The 26,678-nt window shown below is 32.3% G+C and overlaps 3 protein-coding genes across 8 annotated transcripts; 1 reads left to right on the top strand and 2 right to left on the bottom strand.

Annotated features, from left to right (window-relative positions):
• Positions 1-2,092: 2,092 nt before the first annotated feature.
• LOC135119529 (mitochondrial import receptor subunit TOM40 homolog 1-like) lies at positions 2,093-3,866 on the top strand. Its single transcript, XM_064043947.1, has 9 exons — positions 2,093-2,132; positions 2,186-2,258; positions 2,309-2,463; positions 2,543-2,689; positions 2,740-2,809; positions 2,865-3,022; positions 3,073-3,180; positions 3,237-3,339; positions 3,781-3,866. The coding sequence occupies exons 2-9, from the start codon at positions 2,216-2,218 to the stop codon at positions 3,864-3,866; spliced, it is 870 nt and encodes a 289-aa protein (XP_063900017.1). The 5' UTR covers positions 2,093-2,132; positions 2,186-2,215.
• A 4,050-nt stretch (positions 3,867-7,916) lies between these two features.
• LOC135119514 (dnaJ homolog subfamily C member 11-like) lies at positions 7,917-11,228 on the bottom strand. The gene is made up of 18 exons (XM_064043922.1): positions 11,164-11,228; positions 10,774-10,846; positions 10,414-10,470; positions 10,195-10,358; positions 10,030-10,143; positions 9,848-9,970; positions 9,723-9,790; positions 9,565-9,673; positions 9,423-9,504; positions 9,280-9,371; positions 9,110-9,225; positions 8,986-9,062; positions 8,849-8,927; positions 8,681-8,796; positions 8,575-8,625; positions 8,388-8,482; positions 8,209-8,338; positions 7,917-8,003 (listed from the first exon to the last, which is right to left on the bottom strand). Exons 1-18 carry the CDS (start codon positions 11,218-11,220, stop codon positions 7,984-7,986), a joined length of 1,623 nt encoding a protein of 540 aa, XP_063899992.1. The 5' UTR covers positions 11,221-11,228; the 3' UTR covers positions 7,917-7,983.
• Positions 11,229-18,721: 7,493 nt separating this feature from the next.
• LOC135119510 (nibrin-like) lies at positions 18,722-23,899 on the bottom strand. 6 transcript variants are annotated; one of them, XM_064043918.1, is made up of 14 exons: positions 23,651-23,899; positions 23,460-23,563; positions 23,223-23,407; positions 22,816-22,975; positions 22,668-22,762; positions 22,453-22,576; positions 22,244-22,392; positions 22,009-22,164; positions 21,916-21,955; positions 21,814-21,852; positions 21,649-21,701; positions 21,448-21,592; positions 21,036-21,126; positions 18,722-18,889 (listed from the first exon to the last, which is right to left on the bottom strand). In XM_064043918.1, the coding sequence occupies exons 1-13, from the start codon at positions 23,679-23,681 to the stop codon at positions 21,055-21,057; spliced, it is 1,353 nt and encodes a 450-aa protein (XP_063899988.1). In that variant the 5' UTR covers positions 23,682-23,899; the 3' UTR covers positions 18,722-18,889; positions 21,036-21,054. The 6 variants fall into 6 exon arrangements, 4 of the variants coding, with proteins under 4 accessions (XP_063899988.1, XP_063899987.1, XP_063899985.1 ...); XM_064043917.1 differs by having other exon boundaries at positions 21,814-21,955; positions 22,009-22,036; positions 22,088-22,164; XM_064043915.1 differs by having other exon boundaries at positions 21,814-21,955.
• Positions 23,900-26,678: the final 2,779 nt, after the last annotated feature.

Raw genomic sequence — 26,678 nt, 5'->3', positions numbered from 1 at the left:
TTATATATTAATTATAGCGCTATAGGAATAGGTTAAAAATTAAACAAATAACGTAAATCTGAGGTGATACGTTGAGGCACACAGGCTACATCCAAAAACGGCAAGAGAGCTCCAAAAAAAATTAATTGTATTTTTAAAATATATAGCATATTTAGTGTAATAGCTGGGTTGAAAATATGTTACGTATTCTTAATGCAACCCATTTACTTTTTGTACACTTAGGAAATCATTAATAAATTTCTTGACAAATTTTTGTATTAACCACTTTTATAATACCTTTAGGCTCTTTTGTTGCCAAAAATTAACAAATAGAATATTTTAAATAACTAGCTTTCTCAGTACTAATTTGTTTAATAATTGTCTTTTTGTAGATGACTCTAGATTCATATGGTTATATAATATCTATTTCTTACCATGTATGTATGTATGCGTGTGTGTGTATATGAGGGGATAAAAAGACCCCAAGGACTCAGTGCTGACAACTGTGACTTAACTTGTTATGTTTAGATTGCTTAGCTTTAGGCTTTACTTTTGAGTAGTCTTTTTTTAACAGCCTTTCAAACTACTCTTGTCTATGTTGGTGTTAGTAATTAGGATCTACACTTTAAACACAACCAGTTAGCGCCATCACTTTTTTACTTGTGTATGCGCTTTAAAAATAATCAAATAAGAGGTTAGTATTAATTCTTAGAAGCGAGTACTTTCGGCTTCAATATAATTTCGACTTAGGAAAACTTCATCTGTACGCCTGCATACTAAATCTCTGAAGTTCAAGCTAATTTTACAAAACTCGATCCTTCTCACTTAAATATAGTACTCATAGAGGCCTTCATATTTGAAATTATGATAAAAACTATTTAATTACTTGATTACAAATGACAATATAACAATACAAAAGGGGGTTATTTTTTTCCTCTGCTAGATATTATTTAAAGGTTTTAATTATTTGTTTCGTCTCTTTCCAAGTTTTTTGTTTAGAAAACTAAAATTTTACATAAAATTTGTTATTTTTGTCTAATATAAATGTTATTTTTCTTAATTTTTGTGGCTTATTAAATTTTGCATATATATCAAAACACTCAAGTCTCTAGTTTTTTTAAAACTAGATAACCTAATTTATAAATGAAAAAGCGCCTGTTTATATTAATACATAGAAGTAAACAACTTTTAAAGTTTTTTTCTAACTATTTCTTGGCCCCGTAGAACGCAAAAATCAGTTTCGCTCCCTTTGGTGTCTCGACGGTCCCAGACGTTTTAGTTTTTTAAAAAAAATGTTATTTTCTTCGATTTGAACTACAAAAAGTGCAACTAGGTTTACTAATTTAATCATATCAATACTGTAAAGCTCTTCCTCTGAATAATTAGTTAATGAAAGATGGTAATGGTAAAGTCACTTTTACGTCAGCAACAATGTCTCGTAGAGTTCTGCTGTCAACTGTATTCCAAACAGTTCAACTGTGTTAAATCTTCCACCACCTTAAAAAATGGACGCCCACTTTGAAGGACAAAAATTTATTTTTAGATAATCGAGCCAAATATGTAAGCCATTTGTCGTATCCATTCCCTTTTCTTTCTGCGTCTTATAACAATTATAAGTATATAGCTGTAATTCTTATTTATTGTAGTAAAATTTTTTTTTCTTTTTATAACTCAAAGAATTAGAGACTTCCATTATAAGAAAACAATATGTTCGGTTTGTTTTAAACTAGTATTTAGTCATTAGCTTTTGGATATGACTTAACAATTGTATTCTTGCTACGCCTATTGTATCAACTCTATAGTTAGTGTCAAACAGTTTTTTTTATGCCTTAAAATTCTTAAAAAGCTTTAAAAATATTAAAATACTTTGACGAAAAGCAAATTTATATTTACTAAACCATAGGTAATATTATACATTAAAAACTTTTTACAGATAACATTTTTATACATAGACCAGAAACCATTTTACTTCGAGCTTCATACGTTATAAATCCATTTTAATTAATTACCGCTTTTGAGTTCTTACCATTTTTTAATCTACTAATTACTTTATCATCCCTCTTCTTAAGCCATATTGTATAAGAAAATACAAGTTATTTTTATAGGCAAAGGCTCTTCCTTGAGGCTCGGAGGAGACACGTTTTATTAATTAGGTGGTGGTCATGCCGTAAATAAATATCTTACAATAATTTTCAAGCTTTGCTAGTGCACTATATCGCATTGTTAGTTTGCTATTATGGACCGCCCTTCTTTTGAAAATATACATGGCTCAGTAAAAAGTATTAACATAACCTACTTCATAAATTAATATAAAACTTATTATCATCAGCTGCTCAAGCTTCTAGCCATTTGTTTGAAGGAGCAAAATTATCCTTCACAAAAGGGTTGAGTGAAACTTTTCAAATTTCTCATAACTTTGAGTTTGGTAACCCAAGTTTGTATATGTTTAATGCCACTTTTGTCGATTTACTACCAGGTACACAGGTGGTCTTTTGCTTACTTGTCACTTATTTTTTCTTATAGTATAAGTTGCTATTTATTAAGTCCTCTATATGCAATTTAGTCTCCTCGCACTATACTTATCGGAAACATGGATACCACCCAAAGTTTTCTAGCCAGAGTTATCAGAAATTTCGGAAACCTAACAACAACAGCAATTTTTCAACAATATACTAGGCAAAGCCAATCTCAGCTGGTGACTCAATTAGAGGTCTAAATATCTATTCTTTTATTAGTATATTTCTTATATAATAATATTAGGCAGATTACCAAGGAAGTGATCATTATGTGTCTTTAAAAGTTGGCGATCCAGACATTGTAAATGAATCCGGTTTTAATTATTAACTATTGTAAAAATATATATCTTATTATTATAAAAATTATAGGAGCTTGGTTCTTCAGTTACTTGCAATCGTTTACTCGAAAATTCTCTCTTGGAGGTGCACTCCGTTACGAGTATAGTAACGGCCTTGAAGATGCTGTTACTACCGTTGGCGGCTCCTACAAGAATGATGATCACTGGCAAGCTAACGCGACTTTTGAAGTTACCTGACCTAATTTTTGTGAAATTCTTTATTTTTAACTTGTTTTTAGGGAAGAATTACAGGTTTATCAAATTTTAATTTATCTTATTTAAAAAAAATTCATCGCACAACGAACTTCTTTCTTGATTTTGAAGGTCAATTTTTTGGAGAATCCAAGGTAATAGTATAATTTATTAATTTTTTTGTTAATTTTTAATTATACAATTATCTCAGGTTACTGGTGGCTATGAGGCGAACTTTCAGCACGCAACTGTGCGTAGCCAAGTGAACACTGCTGGGGAAGTTTATACTTTTATTGAACGAAAGTTGGCTCCCGGTTATTTTTATCTAAATTAGGCAACTGTAGTGACTTTGCTATAATATTTGTACACACATCAGTTTTGTTTTCCATTGTTATTATTATCTTACTGTACAACCAATTATTATTATTATCGTGTTTATAAATGTCATATTAGAATTCTACTTATAATAAAACTTGACTTACATTTTTTGGCGTTAGTATGTGCTATTGGTAGGTAAGAAACCCATTTAATATTGACTCCAAGACCTCCAAAGCTCTACATTCTTATTTTTATAATTATTATCATATGTTTATAAATAGCATAAAATATGCACAACATCTTTTAATTTGTGTGAATGACGAATATTTCCATTTTAATTATTTGACTTCGGGTTCACATGATTTGTCTTAAATGTGATATTTTGCTAAATTCATTTATATTTTTTTTTAACAGTTTTGAATTATCCTCTTTTTTAGGTATATCTTTTAAGTTTGGAGGAAGTTTGGACCATAAATCTAACGAACAGCGGTATGGATTCGGATTTTTCATTGGTGGCCCCTAAAGCGATTTTATTTTGATATGATATGCTCTTTTATAAACACTTATTTATTTTAGTGTATAATAAAAATTATTATTAGTTATTTAATTGAGATTTTTATTAAATTTAATAAGTAGTACTTGTTTAAGTATATACCCTACATAAGTTCATTTATTTTACCGGACACAAAATCAATTTAGACTAAACAGTATTACAAGTACAGGAAAGACAATTTTCTTTGGCCGCCTCTTCTTTCTTAGTATTCTAAACTTTACCTTCGTATCTTTTTTTTATAGCAAGGAAATAAAGGCTAATGCATATTATTTAAACTTAGTGAAACAGCAATTTTTTTTACATTTTTTTTACATTTAAGTTTTTCCGATTTATACTGAATGGGACAACATTTTAATATTATTTACAACATACTTCAGTATTTTTAACAAAGTTAGTTGCGTAGAGTTTTTCTTGTACTTCGGTAATCCGTAGCTTAATTGTAAACTGTTGTTTAAATTTTTTTTTAAAGTTCGCACTTAGGAAAGTTAATTGCTGATCCGCCTTAATAGTATTTTTGTATCAATTATAAGATTAGTACTTCTACTAGAACAGCGGAGTAAATCGCGAGCACATATAAAGTCATGTAAACGGCAGATAAGAAGGGCTTCTGTATTTATATCCAGAAGTGCACAACGGTTTGCCTTATCTGTTGCCTCGCCCCGTCGTTGGATGTTGTCTATGGATACGCGACTATGCACACAGTACTTTACTTCAGTCGATATACGCTCAATTAGAATAACTTACCTTATTTAGGCTGCATTTGACTATTTGCTTTCTTTCGTTTGTAATTTTCATTAATAGAGATTCTTGCCTGTGATTATATTAACTTTTTAACTAGAAAATTTGTGGTTTTATTTTGCTATTGTTTCTTTTGTGTCCTCGTCTTATACGTTATTATTTTGTGGTTACCATGTGATCAGAACATTGACACTGACGCATTGGTCAGTCGTTTTTTTTTTTTGCAGTAATTAGACACTTTCGCAGGTTATATAATTACTAAAACGCATAGCCTTGCCAAGTCTTAGTTCTTCACAGATGCGCAAGTACTAATGAAATCGAGCATTCGGTGTATTTCTCGCTGAAGACCTCGCGACGCGATTTGTTAAGGATTTCTTAGCATGCAGTGTCATCCCTACTTAATTGGATCCTAATATAATAATGTAATACCATTTTAGGTCATCAGAAAATGGCCTCATAGTACCAGGCCAGGCGCGTTTCCACAAATTAGTAAACAAGCTTAATCTATTAAATTCCGTACTTTGCATGTCTTAAAGCGTTAATCATTTCCGAGCGTAAAGTTTGGGAAAGACAAGAAAGTTTAGATAACATAATTTGTTCTTGGACTTATAGTTACTAGGGACAAGTTAACAAACTTGTCTTGCAGTATTAAGGGCGACAAGTTAGTTTAGCTAAGCCAAAAGAAAGAGGGCAGACTAGCTTATCTGTACTTTTAAGGTCTTTCCTTGACTTACGCTTGAGCACGACTATTGTTCTCGTTTCTAAAGGACCATCTTTCCAAGCTCTTGCTACATCTTTAACCTTACAGTAGTCGCGCGGGGTCTCGCAGATCTGGAAATTCTTAATTCAAATATTTCTCAGGATGTAGGTTACTTAGGGAGTTAGCAGCACTGAAAGCCTGAGAGACCCACTGCCACTACTAATGGTGTTATTATGTAACTACTGTTTTATTTTCGATATTAGTTTACGAAGGAAGAATGTAGAACTTTTGTTATAGTTTTTTTTTGCAACTTTCAATTTTTTTCTGTAGAAACATAATGTGGAGTTAGAAAGCAGAACAAGCACGTCTTTTAACGTTTGCATGAAATTCAGACAGATGAAGAAACATTACCATAGATGATAAGCTTACCGGTGTTAAATTAGTTAATGTCATGTGACTGAACCACCGACTAACTATTCTGGGTACAATTAGAAAGAATAAACGGGAAATACCACGACTATTTCCAGTTATATCTGGATTCCGAAATAAGTCCAAATTAGTTTCGTAAATTCCCAAAAACCGCAAGGTTGTGCCTCTCTTATTAATTTTACATGAAACTGAAAGCATTGATAAGAATACTGGAGAAAAACAGAAACCTTACAGCAACAAGCTACAATCAAAACTGGGGAGGTGTATATAGGATTCCACAAATTATGAGCTTTGTATAATTGGATCCGCAACTCAAGGCGGTGACCAATGGTAGTATTCTTCAGCATGCTGAACATTCTCAAATTATATATGAAGGAAACGTTGACCACAGTAATTTTATGAAAATAATATTTTTGGAAAATCATTCATTTTCAGTTATTGACATTTGAGAGCGTGCGATAAATAAAAATTTTCTGCAAAAAGTAAATGTAAGAATAAATTAAATTTTAGGAATTTAGAAACCGGAGATTCATGGAAGAGACAACCATAGAGGAAACTGCTCTAAGCGTAAAGGTAAAAAGCGAAAAACAAGATAATATTGCGCAAAATGTAAAATGTAGACACTCCTTTACAGTGTTAATTGTATCCTAATATCTCAATAAACAATAGATAATCAAAAATTATATAAAATTAAAAAATTTATAACTCAAGGGTCTTGAGAGACCTACTGCGACTACCGTGGGGTTAACTAAGTACTTTATCTTTTTTCTTTACTACCTTTATTCACATTACCGCTACCTTCCCGCAGGGCCTTAAGTTAGCCCCTTATAAGTAAACAATCTTGTTTTTCAAAACTTGTCTATTAATTTTGAACAATTAGACAACAAGCTCCTTAACAGGTAATCCTCCCCCCCCACCAACAGTTTCAAATTTTAATTAAAACAAATAATAGCTTCCCTGTAGAAGGTAGTTGAAACATCCTTATCCTATAAAGCCCTAGCTAACTCGCTCAACGTCTATTTGGTTATCATAAATAACTTTTTTGAATTCTTCCTTACTTCCTCAATTGTACTTAAAAATCAATACTTTAGTATTGCTCACCGTTGAAAATATTAAAATGATTAACAGTCCTATAAAGGATTCCTTACTCCTTTGAGCTGGTCTAGGACAGGGTAGAGATCTAGGGATTAACCTTAATATGTTTTTAGTAACCTGCTTATAACTATTAAAAAAAGGAGGAAAATTTAAGGCAAAGCCTTCAGGACCAAACTCAACAAACTTCCTATAATCAGCTGATATTAGTAACACTACCAAAGGCGCTTTTGCAGCGACGCTACTCCGCTATGATTGAAGATTTAGGAACCTCAGGCAAGTACCGCTTATTAGATCTAAAAACAGAAAATAGGTTCCTTTAAAAGTTTGTGAATTATTAACTAATACGCTATATTTTACTATTTTTCTCTCCTAAAAGTTTATTAATTAATTTCTTTCCTATAAAATTGATTTCTTTAACTTAAATAGAATTTAACAGAGTCTCGTAATAGTAAAGTCTGCAAAATCCCGCTCGCTCTAAAAGGAAGTACGGCTGATATATAGAGCGGGTTTATAATAAAGACAAAGGTCAACTCAGCTTAACAACGACCTTGTGGGTCGACTAGTAATCTCAAACAAGCACACACGTTAACGGGTCTCCTTTTTAATTTGCAAGGCACCAAGTTTACAGCTCACCGGCTTATAAAAAAAAGTGATTTTTGGAATAGTTATATATACTGCGCAACAGTGACAAATAAAAGACGAACAAATCGAAAACAGGTATTCAACTTTACTTAATTTTTTTGTGATATAAAAAATTTTCCTTTAATCTGCGCTACTTCAAGATAATAAGAAGGGAGACGTATTAGTAAAATAACTTTAGACCGTAATTTACTACCTTAATAAAAAGTGTGTCAACCCATACTTAAAAGAGTTAGTAAGTAGGTACATAAGATCAGGTGTCGGGTAAGAAAATGCCGATGGGGAAAGAAGTATGTCCTTTATACCCCCTAAACTTTACTCCAATCTCATTATCCCTAAATTTCTGCCTTCCCCCCCCCCTCCCCCCCCCAACATCGCTATCTCGGTAAAGATTTCAGAAGATAGTAAGCACTGTTACCCAAAGAATTTATTTATATATTTAATATAACTAGACAAGTTTTACTTTAAAGAAAAGGTAAGTCCCGCTTAACTCAACAGGATGTGCGCTAATTAAAAAGTAATGATTTTATTAATATCAATAATAACAATGAACATAAACGCTAAGTGAAGCTACATATAAAAAAGAAAAAAAATTCTTTTTAAGGTTCATAACACATAATAGTCATTTACACATGAGGCGACACAAGAAAAAAAATAGACCATAATAAGTACGAGAACGATGATAGATCAACAATAATATATAAAAAATACATCTTTTAGGACAACTCAGAGGTTTGTTGTCCTCCACAAAACACTGATGAATTTGCGTCCGGAAACGGTACTGGATTTTCATTTGCTTTGGCTTCGCAGGACAGCAATCGTATATGCCCGGAATACCGCTCTGCAATAACGACGTGGATGAGGTGCAACAGAAAAAAAAATATTATTACTTTAGAAGAACTGCTTAAGTGGAGTTGCGAGTTGCGAACAAGATTCTGAAGCGGAATAGTCACATCAATAACTGGACAGTAAGGGTTTCCCCAGTCTGCTTACAGTTTACTTTCGTTATTACTCAGCAAAGAACGGTAAAATAAATAACTTTCTATCATACTATAATCTAACACGCGCACACGTTACCAATATTACGGGAATTCAAGTCACCGTACAACGCTTTGACAATAATAAGTCCTGCAAAAAGAAATAGAAAATCGCAAATAATAAAAAAACGAAGGCTGCAATCTACCTTGTTTTCTTTCTTCCTCTTCAATTATTTTCTTAACTGCGTCTGCCATCAGATTCACAACAAATTCTGCTTCCTTCCGTTTTTCTAGCAAACACTGTTTGATATACTCTTGCTGTCTATCAAGTACAGCTCAAATAATGACACTTTTTATGTATAAAAGATGGTTACGCTGGAGATGTGTACTGAAGCAACGGGTTAATAAGATATTTAGAGATTGCCCAGGCGGCGGTGAGAGGAACAAAAGTGCCTGTTGGAGCATTAAAAGATGGTAGAAATACATAATAAATATACATGTCTGCATGTACCAAACAATGAAGCCTCAAGGGTAGGTAGTTCAGAGAGTTGAATGGCCGAGGCATACACGTGACCGGCGCGAGAAAATCTGACATATGTAATCCTTTTTTCCTTTTATAGACAAACATCGCATACTTTATCTTAAGAATAACGCCGTGTGGAATTCCTATCAACAAACGCATCCCAAAAGTGTTGTAAGAAGAAAATTTCATTTCAGCGCCGTATTCTAATGAGAGTTGACCGGTTCCGAACTTAACATAAACATAAACGTAATAGTAAAATTATAAAAAACAACAGACGCTCACCTTCGCTTGTAGGGTAGCTTTAGAGGTTTTATCAATCACGTACTCGTAACTTCCTGCTATTAAAAGGCCATTTCTCGCGACCTGCAACGTCCCTATTTAAATATTATTAAGTTATCGCATACTAGAAGGGGAAAAAAAGGTACCCGAAGTGGATGATATGCGGCTAACAGAACGGACTCTCGTGGATAGCGATGAGCTCGCGCCCACATGCCATGAGAGGTGCCCCTGTGACGAATTGAATAGCCTATTTGACAGAAACCGAAGAAAGCCGGCGAAACTAAAAACTGTTATCCCGGGAAGCAGATGTCGTCCAAAAGTAACAGAAGATCCAAGCGCAAAGCCGGGTTTTGTTGTAAAAGCTTTTCTGGAAGCGTGCCCCTCAACAGTGAGAAAACTAGGATAGAGGTATATTAAAAAAAACTTTTAAAAAGAAAAGCAAAAACTTTAGCTTTCCAAGTCTCTGATAAAATACGGAAGAGAACCGCGTCATAGAGCCACCTCCGACTTGAAACTAAACTTGCTGGTAATTATAATAACAGCAGCAAGAAGCAAGAAGTAGTTATTCAACTTCAATCCAGTTGGAGTCGGAAAGATTATAACGCGTCTTCGCCTGGAGGGTACCTACTCCGTTGCCCCTTGTTGCTAGTACGTTTCCCTGCAGCGTGCAAAGGCCGTTTGCTGTTAGGGGTGCCTTTAACCAAATTCACTAAGCAAAGTCCCTCCACAGAATAGGAAAAACTGGGAGTTTACCTGAACAGACTGACTGATGCTCATACCTGCCAGCTCTATCTTGCGCAGTTTTTCCAGGAAGCGAGATTCCCTACAAAAAAGGCTTTGTGCGTTGAGGCTGACGTGAAATTTGCTCTGAAAAAAATAAACTTATATATCAACATACGACCTCTACAAAGCAATTACTTTTGCATTCGTTCTCTGCCTTTGACGTTCTTCTTGGCGCTCTCGCTTTATTCTTTCGACTTCCTCCCGAAGTGAACTATGACTAGTGGAGACCTGTGTTAAGGCACGTAGACCTTCAACACCGTAGAGATCGTAAATTTCACGCTTATTTTTGTCGGACAGAGCTACAAAGTATAATAATACCATAATAAATAATAAAGGTGAATCAATAATTATTACTATCATACGCTGCTTGAATTTTAGCAAACATGGAAGTGGCAAATTCTCTTCTCTCATCTAAAAAGAATTTAACTAGTTACTGAAGTAAAATTGTTAGAGAAATAGTTAATAATTAAAAACAGTAAGTTTTAACGATAATATAATCAACAATAAACTACGGATTTCAACTAGAACCATAAGTTAAGTATTATTATACTTGATCGAAATTAGAAGTTTTTCAAAGTAAACTTAAACTGATAATAGCTGCTGAACTATAAAACCTCTCAGCTGTACGAAAAAAAAACTAGTTAAATTACTTGAGTGATTTTTTAATTTATTGTTTTCTATAACTAACGGATGGCCATTATATTAGAAGGAAACCTTCCGGGTGTTTATCAGGATGGTACTGTAAACAAGCTTGCCGATAAGCATTTTTAATTAACGGAAGATCAGCCTTCGCGATAACGAACGAGATTAATAATAAAATAAATAAAGTATTTCAAGTAAATATAAGAAAAACTTATAGTTTATTTATAAAGTTAATACAATTTATCAAATTTATAAGATATATTACTAGTAATAAGAATGTGGGGCTATTGAACCTTTTTAACACAAGAATATTGTAAATGGTAAATTTAAGCTTAATTTAGTTAATATTAAAGCGATTATAAACAAAGTAAATTATAAAAATTGTAATTAGCTAACTTTATAATAGCGATTTACCTAATTTAAATATAATTTAACTTCTATACTACGAATAGAGTAAATTACGTTTTTTGGAACATTTAGTAAATTGTAATAATCAGAGTCAGTTGTCGTTTCTTCCATGCTTACGTTCTTTAGTTATTATCAACTTTTTTAATAATCAAGATCTATGTATATAAAATAAGAAAATATAGGTAGCAACACCTTTGTTTAAAGTAAGAATCAACGTAGAAACAAGGAACACAAGCACCTTGGAAAAAAAAACACTTAGATTAAGCGTGACCCTCATGCCCACTTTCTTTTTTGTTTAGGGCTATTGTGCAGCTATGCATCCTTATATTTTACAAAAAAAAATAATAACTGTTACTAAACTATGGGTAAAAAATAGTGTTGCAATAATGTTGTGTTTGGCTATTGCAATACTAAAAAAAAAAACTAATATACAAAGTAATTTTTAACTAGTTGAGCAGTTTCAAGAAATTGAAACTTCACTGGAAACCTGAAATTCGAGAATATAGACGTTTTTAAGATAAACGGAAAAACTTGACGTATGGGATATAGACAAAGAGTTATAATACATATATAAGAAATGGAAATTAATAAAAATTTATAGCATTCTGAGGCTATAATCAGCCGCGCTAAAAGTACAAGACTGTATACAGGTAGCCAGCTACATTTTGTGACTTTCTAGAGTTGCAGGGTAGTAGAAAGGAGTTGCAAAATCAATGTTGATGTTGTTTTTAACGTGGTGCACTTAGAATAATTAACAGTCTACTAAATTCACGAGCGACTAAACACCCAAGTCGCCTACTGGCCTCCTTTAATATTACAATAAGAAGCGGAAGTTATCATATTCTTCTATGGCGCATAAAACTAGCAGAAAAGCTAAGTTATATTTATAATTTATTCGTCAGTTTGTTAAAAGAGAGTTAAAAAAAAGTGCACTCGATGACGCAAACGAAGAAAATCCACTATTCGAATGGAGTCCTCAAACTCTAGCGCCGTCTTTACTTAAAATGTAAATATTAATTTGTATCAAACACTGCTTTTTTTGAAGATAGTTTAATGTATTTAAGAAAAAATGAATTTTTTTTAATATATGTATATATCAATTTTAAGAGTATAAAATAAGCATATGAAGATGCGCCTACTTGAGCGTGAACTGTTCGTTTTGCTGACTCGATCGAATTCCAGGAGGAGCAATTTACCAATAGTAAAATGATTAATTTTTATCGCCGGCAAAGGGTGCATAAGCTAGGGAACTTTTTTCTAAAAATTCTGTGATAATATCTTTATCAAGTAGGTGCTTTTTTAATATCAAAGAAGGTAAATTATCAGCGATTTTTGCAATACTTGCTTTTAAACTGATATGAATACTCGTACAGCTTTTTTTACTTTAATACTACCAACTTTTTTTAAGAATGCCTTTAAATACTATACCACAAATATTTTTTAAAAAAATATCTTCTTGTAGGTTTATTACAAAAAACTATCATTAGTTATTTTTATTTTATTTAGCCTTGTAATTATATATTAGTACAAAAAAAAAAAATTGCTGTTTCAGGTTAATTAATTGTTTAAACCAAAATTTGTTTAACAGAACTTTATTTGTAGGGAAGTTGTATCAACCACCAGACCGGAAAAATGCTAGTTGGCACCGACGGGACTCGAATTCGCGGCCTTGACAGTGCGCGATAATGCTCTAACCGCTAACCAAGACCTTATGTACAAGCCATGTGCACTTTTATTTTTCTCCGTTAGCTTAATTCTTTTTTTTTTTGTAATTTAATATGGGTAACTTTTCTTTTTCCAGGTAACGAAAGAAATGAAAAGTAAGGTAGAAAGCTCTCCTTCTGCCTCGACTATTAAAAAATTATCGTAAAAGCAGTTTTTAAGGGCCAGGACGGAGACTTGTGTGAACTCCCACCACGAAAGACCCAGTAAGGGACAGGAGAGGAGACTATTTCTTCTCTCAAAGAAAAAAATCTTTACTTTTCAGGTGCCTTCCATCCCTAGAAATGCCCAAACTTTCTCTCTCTCCTATACCGAACTGTAGTCAGCCATGCCGCGATCACAATCTTTTACTTTTGTTTGATAAAACTAATGCTTCATATCACTTAACAGCCATACAAGCTCCCCTCCACGAGCCCAAGAAGTAGAGAAGCATCTCTATCGTCCTCCCCCACCACACTCCGCCGACTTTTGTATCCCTTTAACAAGAGTTAGCCGGTAGAGGAAGGGAGGAGATAGCTAGTTACGGTGTCAATACACTATCGGCTGACATATTACGTATATAATCTTGTTAAAGATAAAGTAGACAAATCTATATACCAACGATAACAACTTGTTGCGGCCTTACGACCAGTACTCTGTCCTCCTCTCTTATATGACATCCTAGTTTAGACGGTACAGTTTAACTTTAAGATTAAGAGTAGAAGGAGCTATTGTTAACCCTTTAACGGGAAAAACTCTGGAGCTTAAAATAGATTTGTTTTTTCTGCGAAATTATTTCCTATGTTGAAACTATACTTTAAAGTCCAATATTTGTTTTGAAATTTTAATTCTATATATCCCAATTAATATTATAAAATGAAAGAGTAAAACAAATGTTTACTTATCTAGGTAACCAAAAATAAACCTTTTACTTTTAGAATGAACACTTTTTGACCAATAATATCACGCAACACATGTTCAACTTAACGTTCTCTGGTAACTAAATTTACCAGTTTTTTTTTTGTTGGTTACCGCCTAATCCGTCAGAACATGGTTCTCAAACTTCCCAGGGATTGTTTTACAAACCAAGTCTGTCGTTTAGGGTCAATTTCAATAGACCTATTCTTGCAAATTAAGCCTAGGCCATAAGTGGTAAATATAGAAAACAGTAACCTACAAGGGGTTAACTTGTAATTTAAACCCTTTATACTGCGGTCACACCGTACATTTCCCTGAAGTAGTGGAAGCACATGCTATATCAGGTAGTGCTATCTGTTAGAGAGCCAATGAGACTGTATTATTTTAGTTTATTCTTTGTTAACATGATTGGGTGGCCTTAATTTAATGTTATTCGCTAGCGAGTACATTATAAACTTTTTTGGGTAATATCTAATTAGTTTAGCTAACTGGTCAATTTTTGGTAGTTGCAAGTGTATATATATATATCATCTTACTATCTAATATTCGAGCCGAACATTCTGTCTGTTGCACAATCAGTTTTTAAGTTAAATTTTTTAAATCACTTTAAAAAAGATAAGCTATCCCAGTATTGTATAACTATTATTGATTTCACATTAGTTAAATAAAAGATACTACCCTCTTATAACAAAAAGTTTGCAGATTCTTTTAGTGCCTATAATGCTACATTGATTTTTTTTATTATATGCTATACGTTTCCTTTATTCTTTATAATGTTTTTATAACTAGGTCTTTCGTTCTAAATTAAGTTCTTCTACAATGAGGTATAACTTTTGAGGAAACATATACTTAAAATGGTTTATTAATTTTTTATGCAAAAATGCGGTTGTGATGTCTACTAGTCTTACTAGCATTCCTTTAATTTTAAAAGTACAAATGGGTCTTTCGAAGAGATAAATCATGTTTCGTTATAGTCTACACCTAAAGTTTGCTGGAAATCTCTCGCAATTAAGAGAGCTTTATATAGACTATCCTTTCTGTGTGCATTCTTCTTGCAAGCTTCATTACTTTTATAACTAGATTCAAAGTCAACGATTTTACGTCCATGGTGTTTTGTAATTGATAAGAACTCTTTTTGTGCTGCATTTTTTTCTATTCCTTCTTTTAGAAATTAATGATAATTTATTTGCTTTCATTATTTCGCATACCGTCGTTGGCTTATGGCATTTTTATTGGGTTGTGGATGTCAATGACTACTTCATGTGAGGACTAGCCGAGAAGAATGTTTACGTCAATTATGTGTTTATTTAGACATTTACTTACTTCTTTTTTATTCAAATTTTAGTTATAAAACTGTTTCTGCGTATTAATCTCATTTCTCCCTTTCTCAAAGTTTTTAAAATAGATTTTCTGTCATGAGGATTGTATTTTTTTGTGCTAATGTTTTTTCTTTTTTGTTTTTATATTCGTTGGTTTAAGATATTGCTATATTTGGTAGCTGTCAATGTTTTTAATTTTTCGTCAATACTATTTTTTAGGAAAAATACATCTTTAGTTGCTTGTTTCATCATTTTTGGTGTTACGGTCGTGGTAAGACGATTGAATTAGATTTATAGAACATTCCTCACTCAGAACTTATTTAAATTTTAATAAGTTTTGTTTCTTGTAGTTCATTGATGTTATTTAGTGTATAAATTCCATTTTTTTTGTCTTCAAATTATTTGAAGGCTTTTTGTAATAGTATATATATATATAGTGTTATTCTTTTATCTTAATTTTGTTGTGTTTTGATATGTTTATCTGTCATATTGTGGTGTTTTGGTAGATAATGAAGTTTGTTTAAGGTTTTCATCAATTCCCAATGGTGAGTATCACGGTTATCTTTTTCATATCTTTTTTCCTCTGTAATATTTAAACCGTCTTTTCCTTTGAATATTTTGAACATTGCCAATAATATTTCCTCCAAATTGATTTTTTTATTTCATTTGCTTACAAATCTGAATTACATTGACAAATAACATACCATATTCTAGTAAGTATAATTTTTCTTGTTGTCAGCTTTAATATTCTGTCATTAATTCTCTTATGGTGTCGTATATAAAAAGCCTGTACAGTCAAAAGGTTTATATAATAGTATATTTGTCTTTTGAAGTCCATATAACTGTTCAGGAGCAGCCTTTTTATACCCTATCAAGTTCGTGAAGAAGATTGCATCTTGTAGTTTTGCTTGTTTAATATGCATCTCGTCAGGTTAAAAAAGTCTGTATATTTCTTTTACGCAACATATAACTGTGCATATTCGTAGGAATAGGACTAAGTATTACTTCTTCTTTGTTTAGTTAATTTCACTTCTTCAATTATAACAGCATCGATTGTTTCTGTCTTTATATGTTAAGTTTCCAATATACTAAAAAGATGTTTAACGTTATCTTTTCTACTAATGAACAATGCAAACATTTTCTTAGTTCTAGAATCTGTTCCCACAACTACGTATATGTAGCTGTTCGTATGAAGGTATGTTTCATTCCAGTATATTGACATATAGTAGTTGTGTTCAGGTTTTTTAATTGTTATGTGATAGGTTTTTTTTACTAATGCTGTTCCTCTCTAACTTCCAATTTGGGTATGAAGCAACTTCACAAATGAAAAAAGATTTCATATTTTAAAATTTGATTTGAGTTCGTCCTGTAATGCTTAAATTTGTGGTGGTCGTTAGGCGTGTCGAAATTAACCGCATTTCCAGAAGAGGACGCCTCACGGTTGGGTGCAATTAATCGTTATACGGGTACACATTCGACAAGGAGTGGTTTGTTGAAGGGTATTAGTAAAACATAACCTTACTTTCAAATCTAAAAGTTGGTCGTGTTTCGTGTACAAATTATTTCGTTGTAGGCCATTAAATATAATTTTTCCATTTTTAGTTAGAACTCTGTAATTTAATAATATAGTTATGAATTCTTTAGAGTCTATAATAAGTTGTGTTAAAGTTGTTTTACCATATATAGCTTTTTTTCTGTCAAAAAAAGTTGAGTGCTCAGTAGAAAAGTATCAATTTTTTATGTTCATTGCCTGTATAACATAAAAATTTTTGTTCTTAATTTAGTGTGGGTAAGCAGCAGTATCTACCACAATTTCCATCGTGATCATCGTTATTTTCATTGTAGGTTGCGTTATAGTTTTGGTAAAATATTTGGTTTTTACTCGGTTCAATTGCAATATGCGCTTGTTCGTTAACGTGTAAACACCGATTAGATGTAATGTTTCCTTGTTGCTTCGAATGCACACTAAAAATTTTTAAATATTTTTATGGTACCTCGGGAAGGTGTTCAATTTTGTTTCAAAATTCAAATTAAGGGGGCGCGTTTAAAGCCTTGTAATCTATTTGCTCTGGATACTTGCTGTAGCGGTGTTCTAGTGAGATTCTGTTGTATTAACAATAATCACCAGTTATAAATGGGTGGAATCTTCTTAATTGTTTTAGCAAAAATGCCCCATGTAGTTCTTCAGCTTTTTAATAGTACTGCATTCGACAGTTAAGTGATATGGCAGGATAAAGTTTATTAGAGAAGATCTGTACGCTTCTCTCCTTTCCAGATGCTTTTTTTAAAAATTGAATGACTTCGCCAATTTTCCTTTCATCGAGGTCAGATATACAGTTTTTCATATCATGTATACCATTCATGGTGACCTGTATACCCAGCGCTAATTAGAACAAGTGATGCAGACTATTTCCCCTCATTAATATCATAGCTATGAGCCTCTGTCTCAGTTTAAGACTTTTGTCCCTTTCCGATGGCAGTGTATTGACATTTTTGTTTTATAGTTTTTCGTTGCTAATAAAGTGTTAAAATTTTTAAAAAAAAAATATATAGTATAATTACAGAAAATGATATGTAATAAGATTTATTAGAACAAGCGTAAAGGCTTTGCTTTAATTAAAACCGTTCGAATAACCAATTAAAATTAATAATACCACCAATCAAATTTTTTGTTTTCTTATTAACAGAAATGCTAATAATAGCAATATTCAATTGTTACCTTGCTGCTATGTTTAAAATTCTTTATAAGCGACAACATAAGTCATGGCATCTACTACGGGACTATTTAAATAGAGAGTACTTTACTTAACGTCACTTTTTAAAATCAATTTACTTTAATTGGAATGGCACATAATCCCCGGCCTCCTCTATTAAAAATACTACTGGAAACTCAGTAGCTTGTTATAATATTTATTTATCTGTTCAAACGTCAAAGTAATTATCAACTAAGTAGCATCGTATTAAGAATTTTTTCAAAATATATTTAGGCTTGAAGTAAGATCAGTAATAAAGTTTTTCACTAAAAAGGCATTAAACCCACAGAAATTAAACATTTGAATAATTTTATGGCAATTCTTCACCACCACTCACCACAGTAAAAGAGTGGTCATAGTTTTTTTGTTTTATAAGAACGTCAGGATCGGCTAGGAGAAGTGGTCATTGGTGAAGTGGTACTAGGTCATTGCCATTTGAAGACCAAAGAAACGGAGCAAGCTTCGAAATTTCAAATAAATTTTATGGTGGATTCTAAAGAGAGACACACCGCCATAAATGGAATGTAATACGCAAGTTTATTACTTAAATTGCGTGAATTTGTTCAAGAAAAACAGAGTGGAATGCTAACTCGAGGTTTGAGGCTTCTGCACGATAATGCTTTGGTTAATACCGCTATAATTCATGGGAGTAGCTTTTTTGAACTGAACCGTTTGCCTTAGAGTTCAGATCTTGCCCCTAGCGGTTAAATACTCTATTGTTTGATTCCATGGGCTAATCTTCGAGAACTTGCGTATTATAGATAGCATAGTAATATAATATAGATATAAAAGATGGTATAGACAATAAAGTAAAATAGTACAAGTCGAGTACTAGAAAGCACTATAAGTTTATTTCATTATTAAAGACTCCCAGACGCATCAAACCCAACCGCACAACAAACAAGGAAAAAAAAAACTGCAGTAGGTGCGGGAGCCAAACTTATCTCACAGAGCACTTCTTTTGAACACTACCCTCATACTATAAAGACAATGCAAAACTGTAATCGGACTTAAGGGAGAGGAGATTTAACCAACAGCGAGTAAAATTGACCGTTCATGCACATTCGAGGACTGCACTTGACTATTATTCTATAGGGTTTAGAAAAAGTTAATTTACCGATATAACAAGTTTGTTGAGAAGTAAGGATATTATATTATAAAAAAACAAATTTTTTTAAGTAATGTCGATTCCTAACATATTTAGACCGGGGACTCACGCACCAGACCATGTTTATAACTATATTATTTTTAATGCAATACAGTCTTTTTAATAAAATATAAGAGTTCTTTCTATATGTTCTAAACCAAAAAAGTTAATTCGTTTCTTTTAAATGTTAAACAATGCGTTTTATCTATTGTGCAGTTGTTTCGAGCTAAACAACAATAGTTGCATATACGAGCATAATTGAAATGCTATGACGAGTTATATCTCTTTCATTAACTTATCAGTTGACTACCTTAATGCTTCCCTTGGTAGCTATTGATAGATATTTGTATCTTTTTGTATTTACTAGGCATGTAAACTTCATAACTAACAGATTAAAGCAAATTTTGCTAGATTTAACGTGTCGGACTTATTATAGCTATTCTAGTTTTTTATCTTTAGTAATTTTGTTCGTTTTAAAATAATAAACTACATATGAGTTACGACTTAAACCATCTTTTATTCGTCATCTTCTTAAAGCTTATTACCTTTCAGTTATAGTGCATACACTAAAAGATATGAAGAACTTAGACGGCATTAAAATGAAAAGTTTAAAGTCAACATTTATTTAATAAATTAACATATACTAAAAACTTTCACATCTAATTTTCTTTAATTGTAAGTTATTACCAGCACACGGGACGCATAGTTAACAGGTCGAAACTGTAACCGCCTGTACCAAAGCTGTGATCAAGTAAAGGACTAAAATAGTCTTCATTACATACGTTGCCTAGCACACAACAAAAAATTTGGATCGACGCCTTTTAGTCAAAATCTGCTGTGGTTGGTTACTGTTACGATATTTATTAAAAAAAAAAGATATCTTTAGAAATTAAAACTTTAGCCTAATAGTCGGGATGCTGCTTCATGGACCGTAGCCATTCCGTTCAAACATTAACATAAATATATACTTTGAGATTGGGTAAAATAACTTGTACAGCCAGAAAAGTAAACTCTTAAGTTTAGTTTATAGATTTTCTGTAAAATGAATAACCTTAATGGGTAGCTTAAATTCTATTCTATTTACTTGAGCCACGTTTTACAAAAATTTTTATTGGTTAAAGACTCTCTTTATAAAGTCCACATATCAATATTTTACACACCGATGTATTATTCACGTTAATTATATAAAGCAATGCTATCGTGTACAAACTGCTAGAGCAAACTAAAACTAACTCTGGGAGACACTTGTACTTCTTTAAATAAACTTTTAGTCTAAATGTTATGTGTTATTTACTCTATACTAGATTGTATTTAACAAAAAGGGAATTCCGTATTTTGAAAATACAAAAAAGGTTATATTTCAAGCCAGTTTCCTAAATCAAATCCATAGCAACTAATTTGGAAGATAAATTGAGGCACAAAAGAAAACAAAAATACATTCTAAAGATAATTATAATAATAAACTTTTAATCAAAGCGCTAATATTATTAATATTAGTAGACTCATACTCTATTATTAGTCAAGAATCTTAAACGTTATATTTCCTAAGCTACCTATAGAATATGCACTTTGAATAATAGACATCCTAGTAACAAAAAGTTTATATATAAACAAAAAGGAACCACAAAAAAAAAATTGCTGAACAAGTCAGTCAAGGATAGTAATTAAAGGAGGGTACGTATAAATATACAAATAAGTTAAGCTATTCACTGTATCTGACCCCTATTACACCGACCAATTAAGTTATTTGCAGATATTTATGCTGGTCCTCACTGGCTTTTAAACTTATCCCTCAGATTATTTATCTGCCCATCATTTTTTTAAATTGTTTAGGATAATTTTTTATATACAAATAAAATTATCAGTTCTACTAAATCTCGATATTGCAGGCTTAGCCAGACAAAGCTAAAAGGCGTTCGTTAAGTTAGGCGCAGTTCTGCACTTCCCCTGCAAACTTGATATTCCTATCATGCCCGAAAATATATAAGCTTTTTATGAGGGAAGAGAAAGGTAAGCTGTTAACTTTACTAACTACTAAGGTGGACATTGAAGCCTAAAAACCAAAAGGGGATAGCATAGAAAGCATACAAAAATCAGTGTTCCTCAGTTAGTCCGTGTGGCTTTTTAAATACGAAGAGGAGATTAATCTTATTGGTTTTTGACAACTCGCCCGCCAATTCTGTTATTTAATTTTTAAGTAAAGTGCGGTAAAAACAAAAATATATAACACTTTTGCAATTTATTTAAGGTGAAAAAGCAATTACAATACTAAAGATTAATAGGTTAAGCCGCACAATTAAAACTATAATAACACCTAAAATATAAAAATACATTAAAAGAACTAATAGTAAACTAAAGATAAACAAAGATTAAAATATTGGAGTTATAAAACTGGAAAAAAGTAAGAATTGAAGTAAAGAATAACAATAGAAATAATATGAATAATGAAAAAACGGTAGAGACGATGAGGGGAGCATAATAGAATAAACACGGATGTTACCTTTATAAACCTTTTTCTATTTATCAAGGTGTCTTTAGCTACACCACTTTTGTCTCTTTTCTTACAGTATAGTGGTGTAAAAATAACATTTCCCAAAGCAGTAGTGGTATCTCCAAGATTGTCATTCGCTTCTTTTTTTAACGGCCTCGAATGCAAAAAGGGAAGTTAAATAGTGGAAAAAATTGCCACAAAATGAAATACTCCGGTTGAAAGTGATCAAAAAAGATTGCATTCAACTGAGGAGCGGAGTCGATCTTTAAAATATTTATTATAATAAACTAGTGGGAATAACTTTAAAAACATATAAACTAAAAAGCTTCACCTTCCTTGCTCACTCCGTGCTCAAACCAATAACATAAGTAAAACCTGTGCGGTCTCGGAACTACTAGAATCGTCAGGTTGAGGCTGATCAAAGTTGTCAAAAGTAAAAAGTCCCGAATCCAAAGAATTGTTTTTTTCCTGGCTTACAGCTTTCTCAGAGGAAAATTCAGAGGTGAACACATCAGTACTTATTTTTTAAAAGAATAGTTTAGAAGTTTGAAAAATTTGATTATAAAAAACCTTTTAACGTCCAAATTTGTCGAAGGCTGATAATAAACGTTAATATAAAGTATTGCGACTAAAAAGATAAAACATTCCTCTGTAAAAAAGAAGGATGCGTCACACAGAAGAATGGATTGAATCAGGTCTATTCCCAAGGCAGTCCTCTCGTTTAATCTACATACAGAAATTTTTAATTATATTGTAAACCGAACTGTGCACTGAATAGACTTATCCCGGGCTTAAGCTGAGAGACCTCTCGTAAGCTAAAGGAAACTTGTAAACGCTCTCCGGCTTCCTCAGGCCTACTATCACCCAAAGACCGGCGGTGCAGCTGTATTCACTTAGGCGTCGCCTGTTAAAAAAGTCTACTGTCGACCCTGCAGAGATCGCGAGAGACTTAAGCTAAACGAAACAAGTAATTGTAATGAACTCCTTAACAAAAAGTTAACAAAAAAAGATTACCCACTCAGAATTTTCAAACTTGAAGAAAATAAAGTGGAGGGTGCGAAACAAGGAGGACCTTTTACTATTAGGCAGAAATGAATAAGAATCACTAATCCTGGGATCCTGGGCCGTGGGAAGATAACTTTTATAAACATAAATATAAATTAAGTTTGACAGAGAAAAGATCAGTAAATTCTATAGACCGCGACTACCATGAATTTTAGTAATCATACTCTTTATAGTTTAGATGAAGCGAGTTTAAGTTTGTTGAATCCTCGAGGTACCGAACGGTGACAACCGGTTTGGCATCCAGAAGACAGTGAAGGACCTTAAAGTTCCACAAGTCGCAAGAAAGAAATTATGATAAAGTTGTTAAAGTACTTTTGGAGTTACAACGAGAGAAGATGTGACCAATAAGCTACAGTTTTGCGTCCACTGGTCCACATAATCCCCCCCTAAAACTTCAACTTGCTCTTTAATTTCTTTTAATTCAGAATCAGTAGTGTGTGAGGAGCAGACAATAAGAGGCTCAGAAGTAACTCTTTAATATTTAAAATCATAGTAAAACACGTAATTTTCGTAGTAATATAGTTTTGCTACTTCTTTATTTTATATTTTTATTATATACATTCGAGCTTTTGATTAAAGACGAAAAGTAAAAGAAAAATGAAAATTCTAACTCAAAGAAAACCAAATAAATCTTTTGGGTATCACTCCTTACGGCTCACAGTACATAAAACGGTACAATTAGTAATATGTTTTAAAAATATAATTTCCACGTTTAATACTTAAAAAACTCTCTAGAGCCAAACTTTATAAGGTCTTGACTACTTAGAAGGGCAGTTTCTTCTTTACATAAACGCTTTTCGTTAATATATGTTCCACTCCTGGAACTTAAAACTTTTAATCTGAGTTCGCTATGACCAAGTCTACTTTCTTTATCCTTAAGTTCATTAGAGAAGCTTTTTGTTACCTTTAGAGAAAATAAAACTATTAATAGTACACTTTAAAGTAATAATGAGTACGTAAAAAATCGCTTGTCTTCGACTACAGAATTTATCCTGTAAAATGATGTCAGCATCCTCGCGACCTACTTTGTAGAGACCGACTTTGTTCAAACGATAACAAGCTGAAAGAAAGGATTAAAAAAAATATAACATTGCCTAAAATAAATTTAGACAAACTGAATAAATCTATATATAGCTTTATGTAAGACCTTCACTAGTTAATGATTTTAATAACCACATAAGCCTAGAGAAAGTTATACAGAGTTTTTAACCCAAACTGTCAAGATCACATAAAGAGTTGAGATATAACTGTTAAAATTTGTATATGGTAACAAAATAATGTTGTTATAAACACAAATAAAGCTATTTTAAGAGCCATTAAAAGACCAGAGGCATAACATTTTCAAGAAATACCAGCACTATAGCCGCTACCGTACCCCGCCCTCTCCTTGTTTTTCTTCGCGCTTCGGTTACTTTGTTAACTCTTGACCTCAGTACCCGTTATATTAACTATAGCGACCAATTCAATAATGTGGAAGTAGAAAAAATCAAAAAAAAGGGTTTATTGAATTGCTCTACGCCTACACCCGTTTAACGAAAGTGGGGAAGAAGGCGCGTGCATACAAGCATATATACACTAATCTTAGAAGGCATTAAAATGCATGATCTGGTTTTTATAATAGCTGTAACCGGCTTTAATCCTTAAATGGGCAAAACTCTGGGGCTTAAAATAGATTTATTTTACGTTCACTGGTAACTAAATTTACCACTTTTTTATGTTTTGTTGGTTGTTATCTAATCCATTCGAACATGGTATTTAAACTTACCAGAGAATGTTTCAGAGAACGGGCTTGTCATTTATGGTCAAGTTCCAGTGGCCCTACTCCTTTCAAATTGAACCTAGGGAGCAAGTGATAAACAGTAACCAGTAACCTATAAGGAGTAAACCACCACGAAACGCGCTTAAATACCTCAAGACGCGCCTGCCTCTTGTAATATACATCTAGAAAACTCGCTAACTTTTTAATTCTTATCTAACTCGCATATATCCTCCTTTATATGAATAATAATGAATAGCTCTTGTTATTTTTTAAATTTTTTTTCTAGTTAATAACTTCTGCGGATGCTTGGTAATTCGAGTGCAGTACCTCTTAGGCTTTATGCTGGGTCAAGTATGCACCTGTACCTCTTCAAGAAAAGTTTCATAACTCTTCCGTTCCCTAGAAAGGAATACGTAGTTAGCCTTCTGGTCACTGACCGTAGTAATAAACAAATTCAATTCCTGGAGATTTGACTTCTCAGATCGGACGGGTTGAAGTGCTTTTTTCGCCAGTGCACTACCCATCTTCTACTGTCTGTACTCTTATCTAGTATATATATGAAGGGTTTGGAAATGGCTTAATCGAATTCAACTATTAGAAATTACGGAAAACTGGAATATTAAAATAGATAAAATAAAATTTATAAGTAAGTAAAAAGTATGCAAATTAAAATTAAATGCACGATGATAAATATAATAAAAAGCTCGAGGGTTTAATTTATTGTAAAAGCCTCGTGGCGTTTGTACTACTGAAAAAAACGGAAAACCATTGAAATATATTATTTTAAAGCTTTACCTTTTATAGTAATTTGTCGGACTAAATAAATCAAATTTGAAAACTGATTAACCTTTCTATCGTTAATTAAATATTAGTTTTGTTATTAATATTGTTATTTCTAGGGACAATTTTTATTCAGTTATTATCCATTGTGAAGGTAAACAATATACTTCTGAGAGAACGGTAGAGCAATAAATGTTGAAAGCAAAAGAGGGATATTAGGGTTACTTTTATTGTTCATTTATTTTATAATGACACTGGCAAGCCACAGTGGTTACCAGTCTGAATCTGTTTAATCTAAATCTTCCCTAAGGGAGAAGCTGTAGAAAGCAATTCAAATAACCTTCTCCATCTTAGGCGCTATAGTTAATAATAAACTACCTCTACGAGGGGAAGAATTAGCACAACGAAAAGACCGGAAGTAGCTTAAAAGAGCACAGAAATTTGTGTTAACGACTTAAGGTACATATGCAGCTTTTTCTTTAAAAACTGAAAATAGCTCTTAGTGTACAAAAGTAATTATAACCTGACATAAAGTTGTATGAACACTTTGTGATGTAAATTAAAGGTTGCCGGAAATAATGAGAATGTTTTCAAGTCATTCGGCGTTACATTAATATTACAATATTAAACATGTGCTTAATGGCAAAGATGGAAAGCGAAATTATATCACAGATTAGCATATAACACAAAAGTAATTTTTTTCTTCATGAGACTATACAGAATTGAATACCTGGAAAAACGACTTGAGCTGTTTAACTCAATCATTATATATTAAAATCTGTAACTTTGAAGCTCTCTTATATTTTATTTCCTTTTTTTAATATTAAATGATTATTAACTGATTGTTAACTATACAGGGTCATCAGGTACAATTTTTATCATTTAGGCATCCTAGATATCCTGAAAACTTTTACTTTTCGTCTTTCAAAACCGCTTGAAGCTGCAAAAACCACCGAAAAACCACAGTTAGGCACCGCTCCCTTAATCCTCCCCACAGTGATGGTCAACAATATCCAAACTGCGAATAAGTACGCCCTCCAACAAGATATACTAAACGATATATGTTATGACTTGAAGCCTACTCTGTATGATTCTTTTTTTATGTATATGCATAAAATTTACTTGTCTATTTACTTTTTCTAGGTTGACCGCCTAATTCTCCTGAAATTGATCATCGAGCGCTAATTGCTGATTCACTAGCCACTATTGAAGAACTTAAAAAAGAGTTAATTTTTACCGATTCCGTGTTGAATGTACTTAATTATAAACTCTACGATGAAAACGACTACTAGAAGATTAAATGAACCTGTTGGTGGTAAGGTAAGTACAACTAATCCAAACTCCTCCCTTCAAATTTTAAAAAAACCTTGGCCCACTAAAGAGATTACACTAAAGGACAGCGAGCTACTGGAAAGTATATAGAAACCGGAAATTTCATTATTTTTATGATAAGTAATATTAATAACCCTACCAAATAAACTAAACAAATGTTAAAACGAGAAATTACTCTATAAAAATATCAGCAATAATAAACAGGTGGACAACAAAATCTGCGAGGACAGTAATGATATAATAACAGTGTTCATTATATTTGAAGTTACGGCGATCAGATAAAACTAATGATAATAATACTTTC

The sequence above is a fragment of the Zophobas morio genome, unplaced genomic scaffold, assembly GCF_036711695.1.
Source record: "Zophobas morio isolate AGI-343-1 ecotype UQ-CSIRO unplaced genomic scaffold, CSIRO_AGI_Zmor_V1 ptg000269l, whole genome shotgun sequence".
NCBI lineage: Eukaryota > Metazoa > Arthropoda > Insecta > Coleoptera > Tenebrionidae > Zophobas > Zophobas morio.
This window is presented reverse-complemented; position numbering and strand designations above follow the sequence as displayed.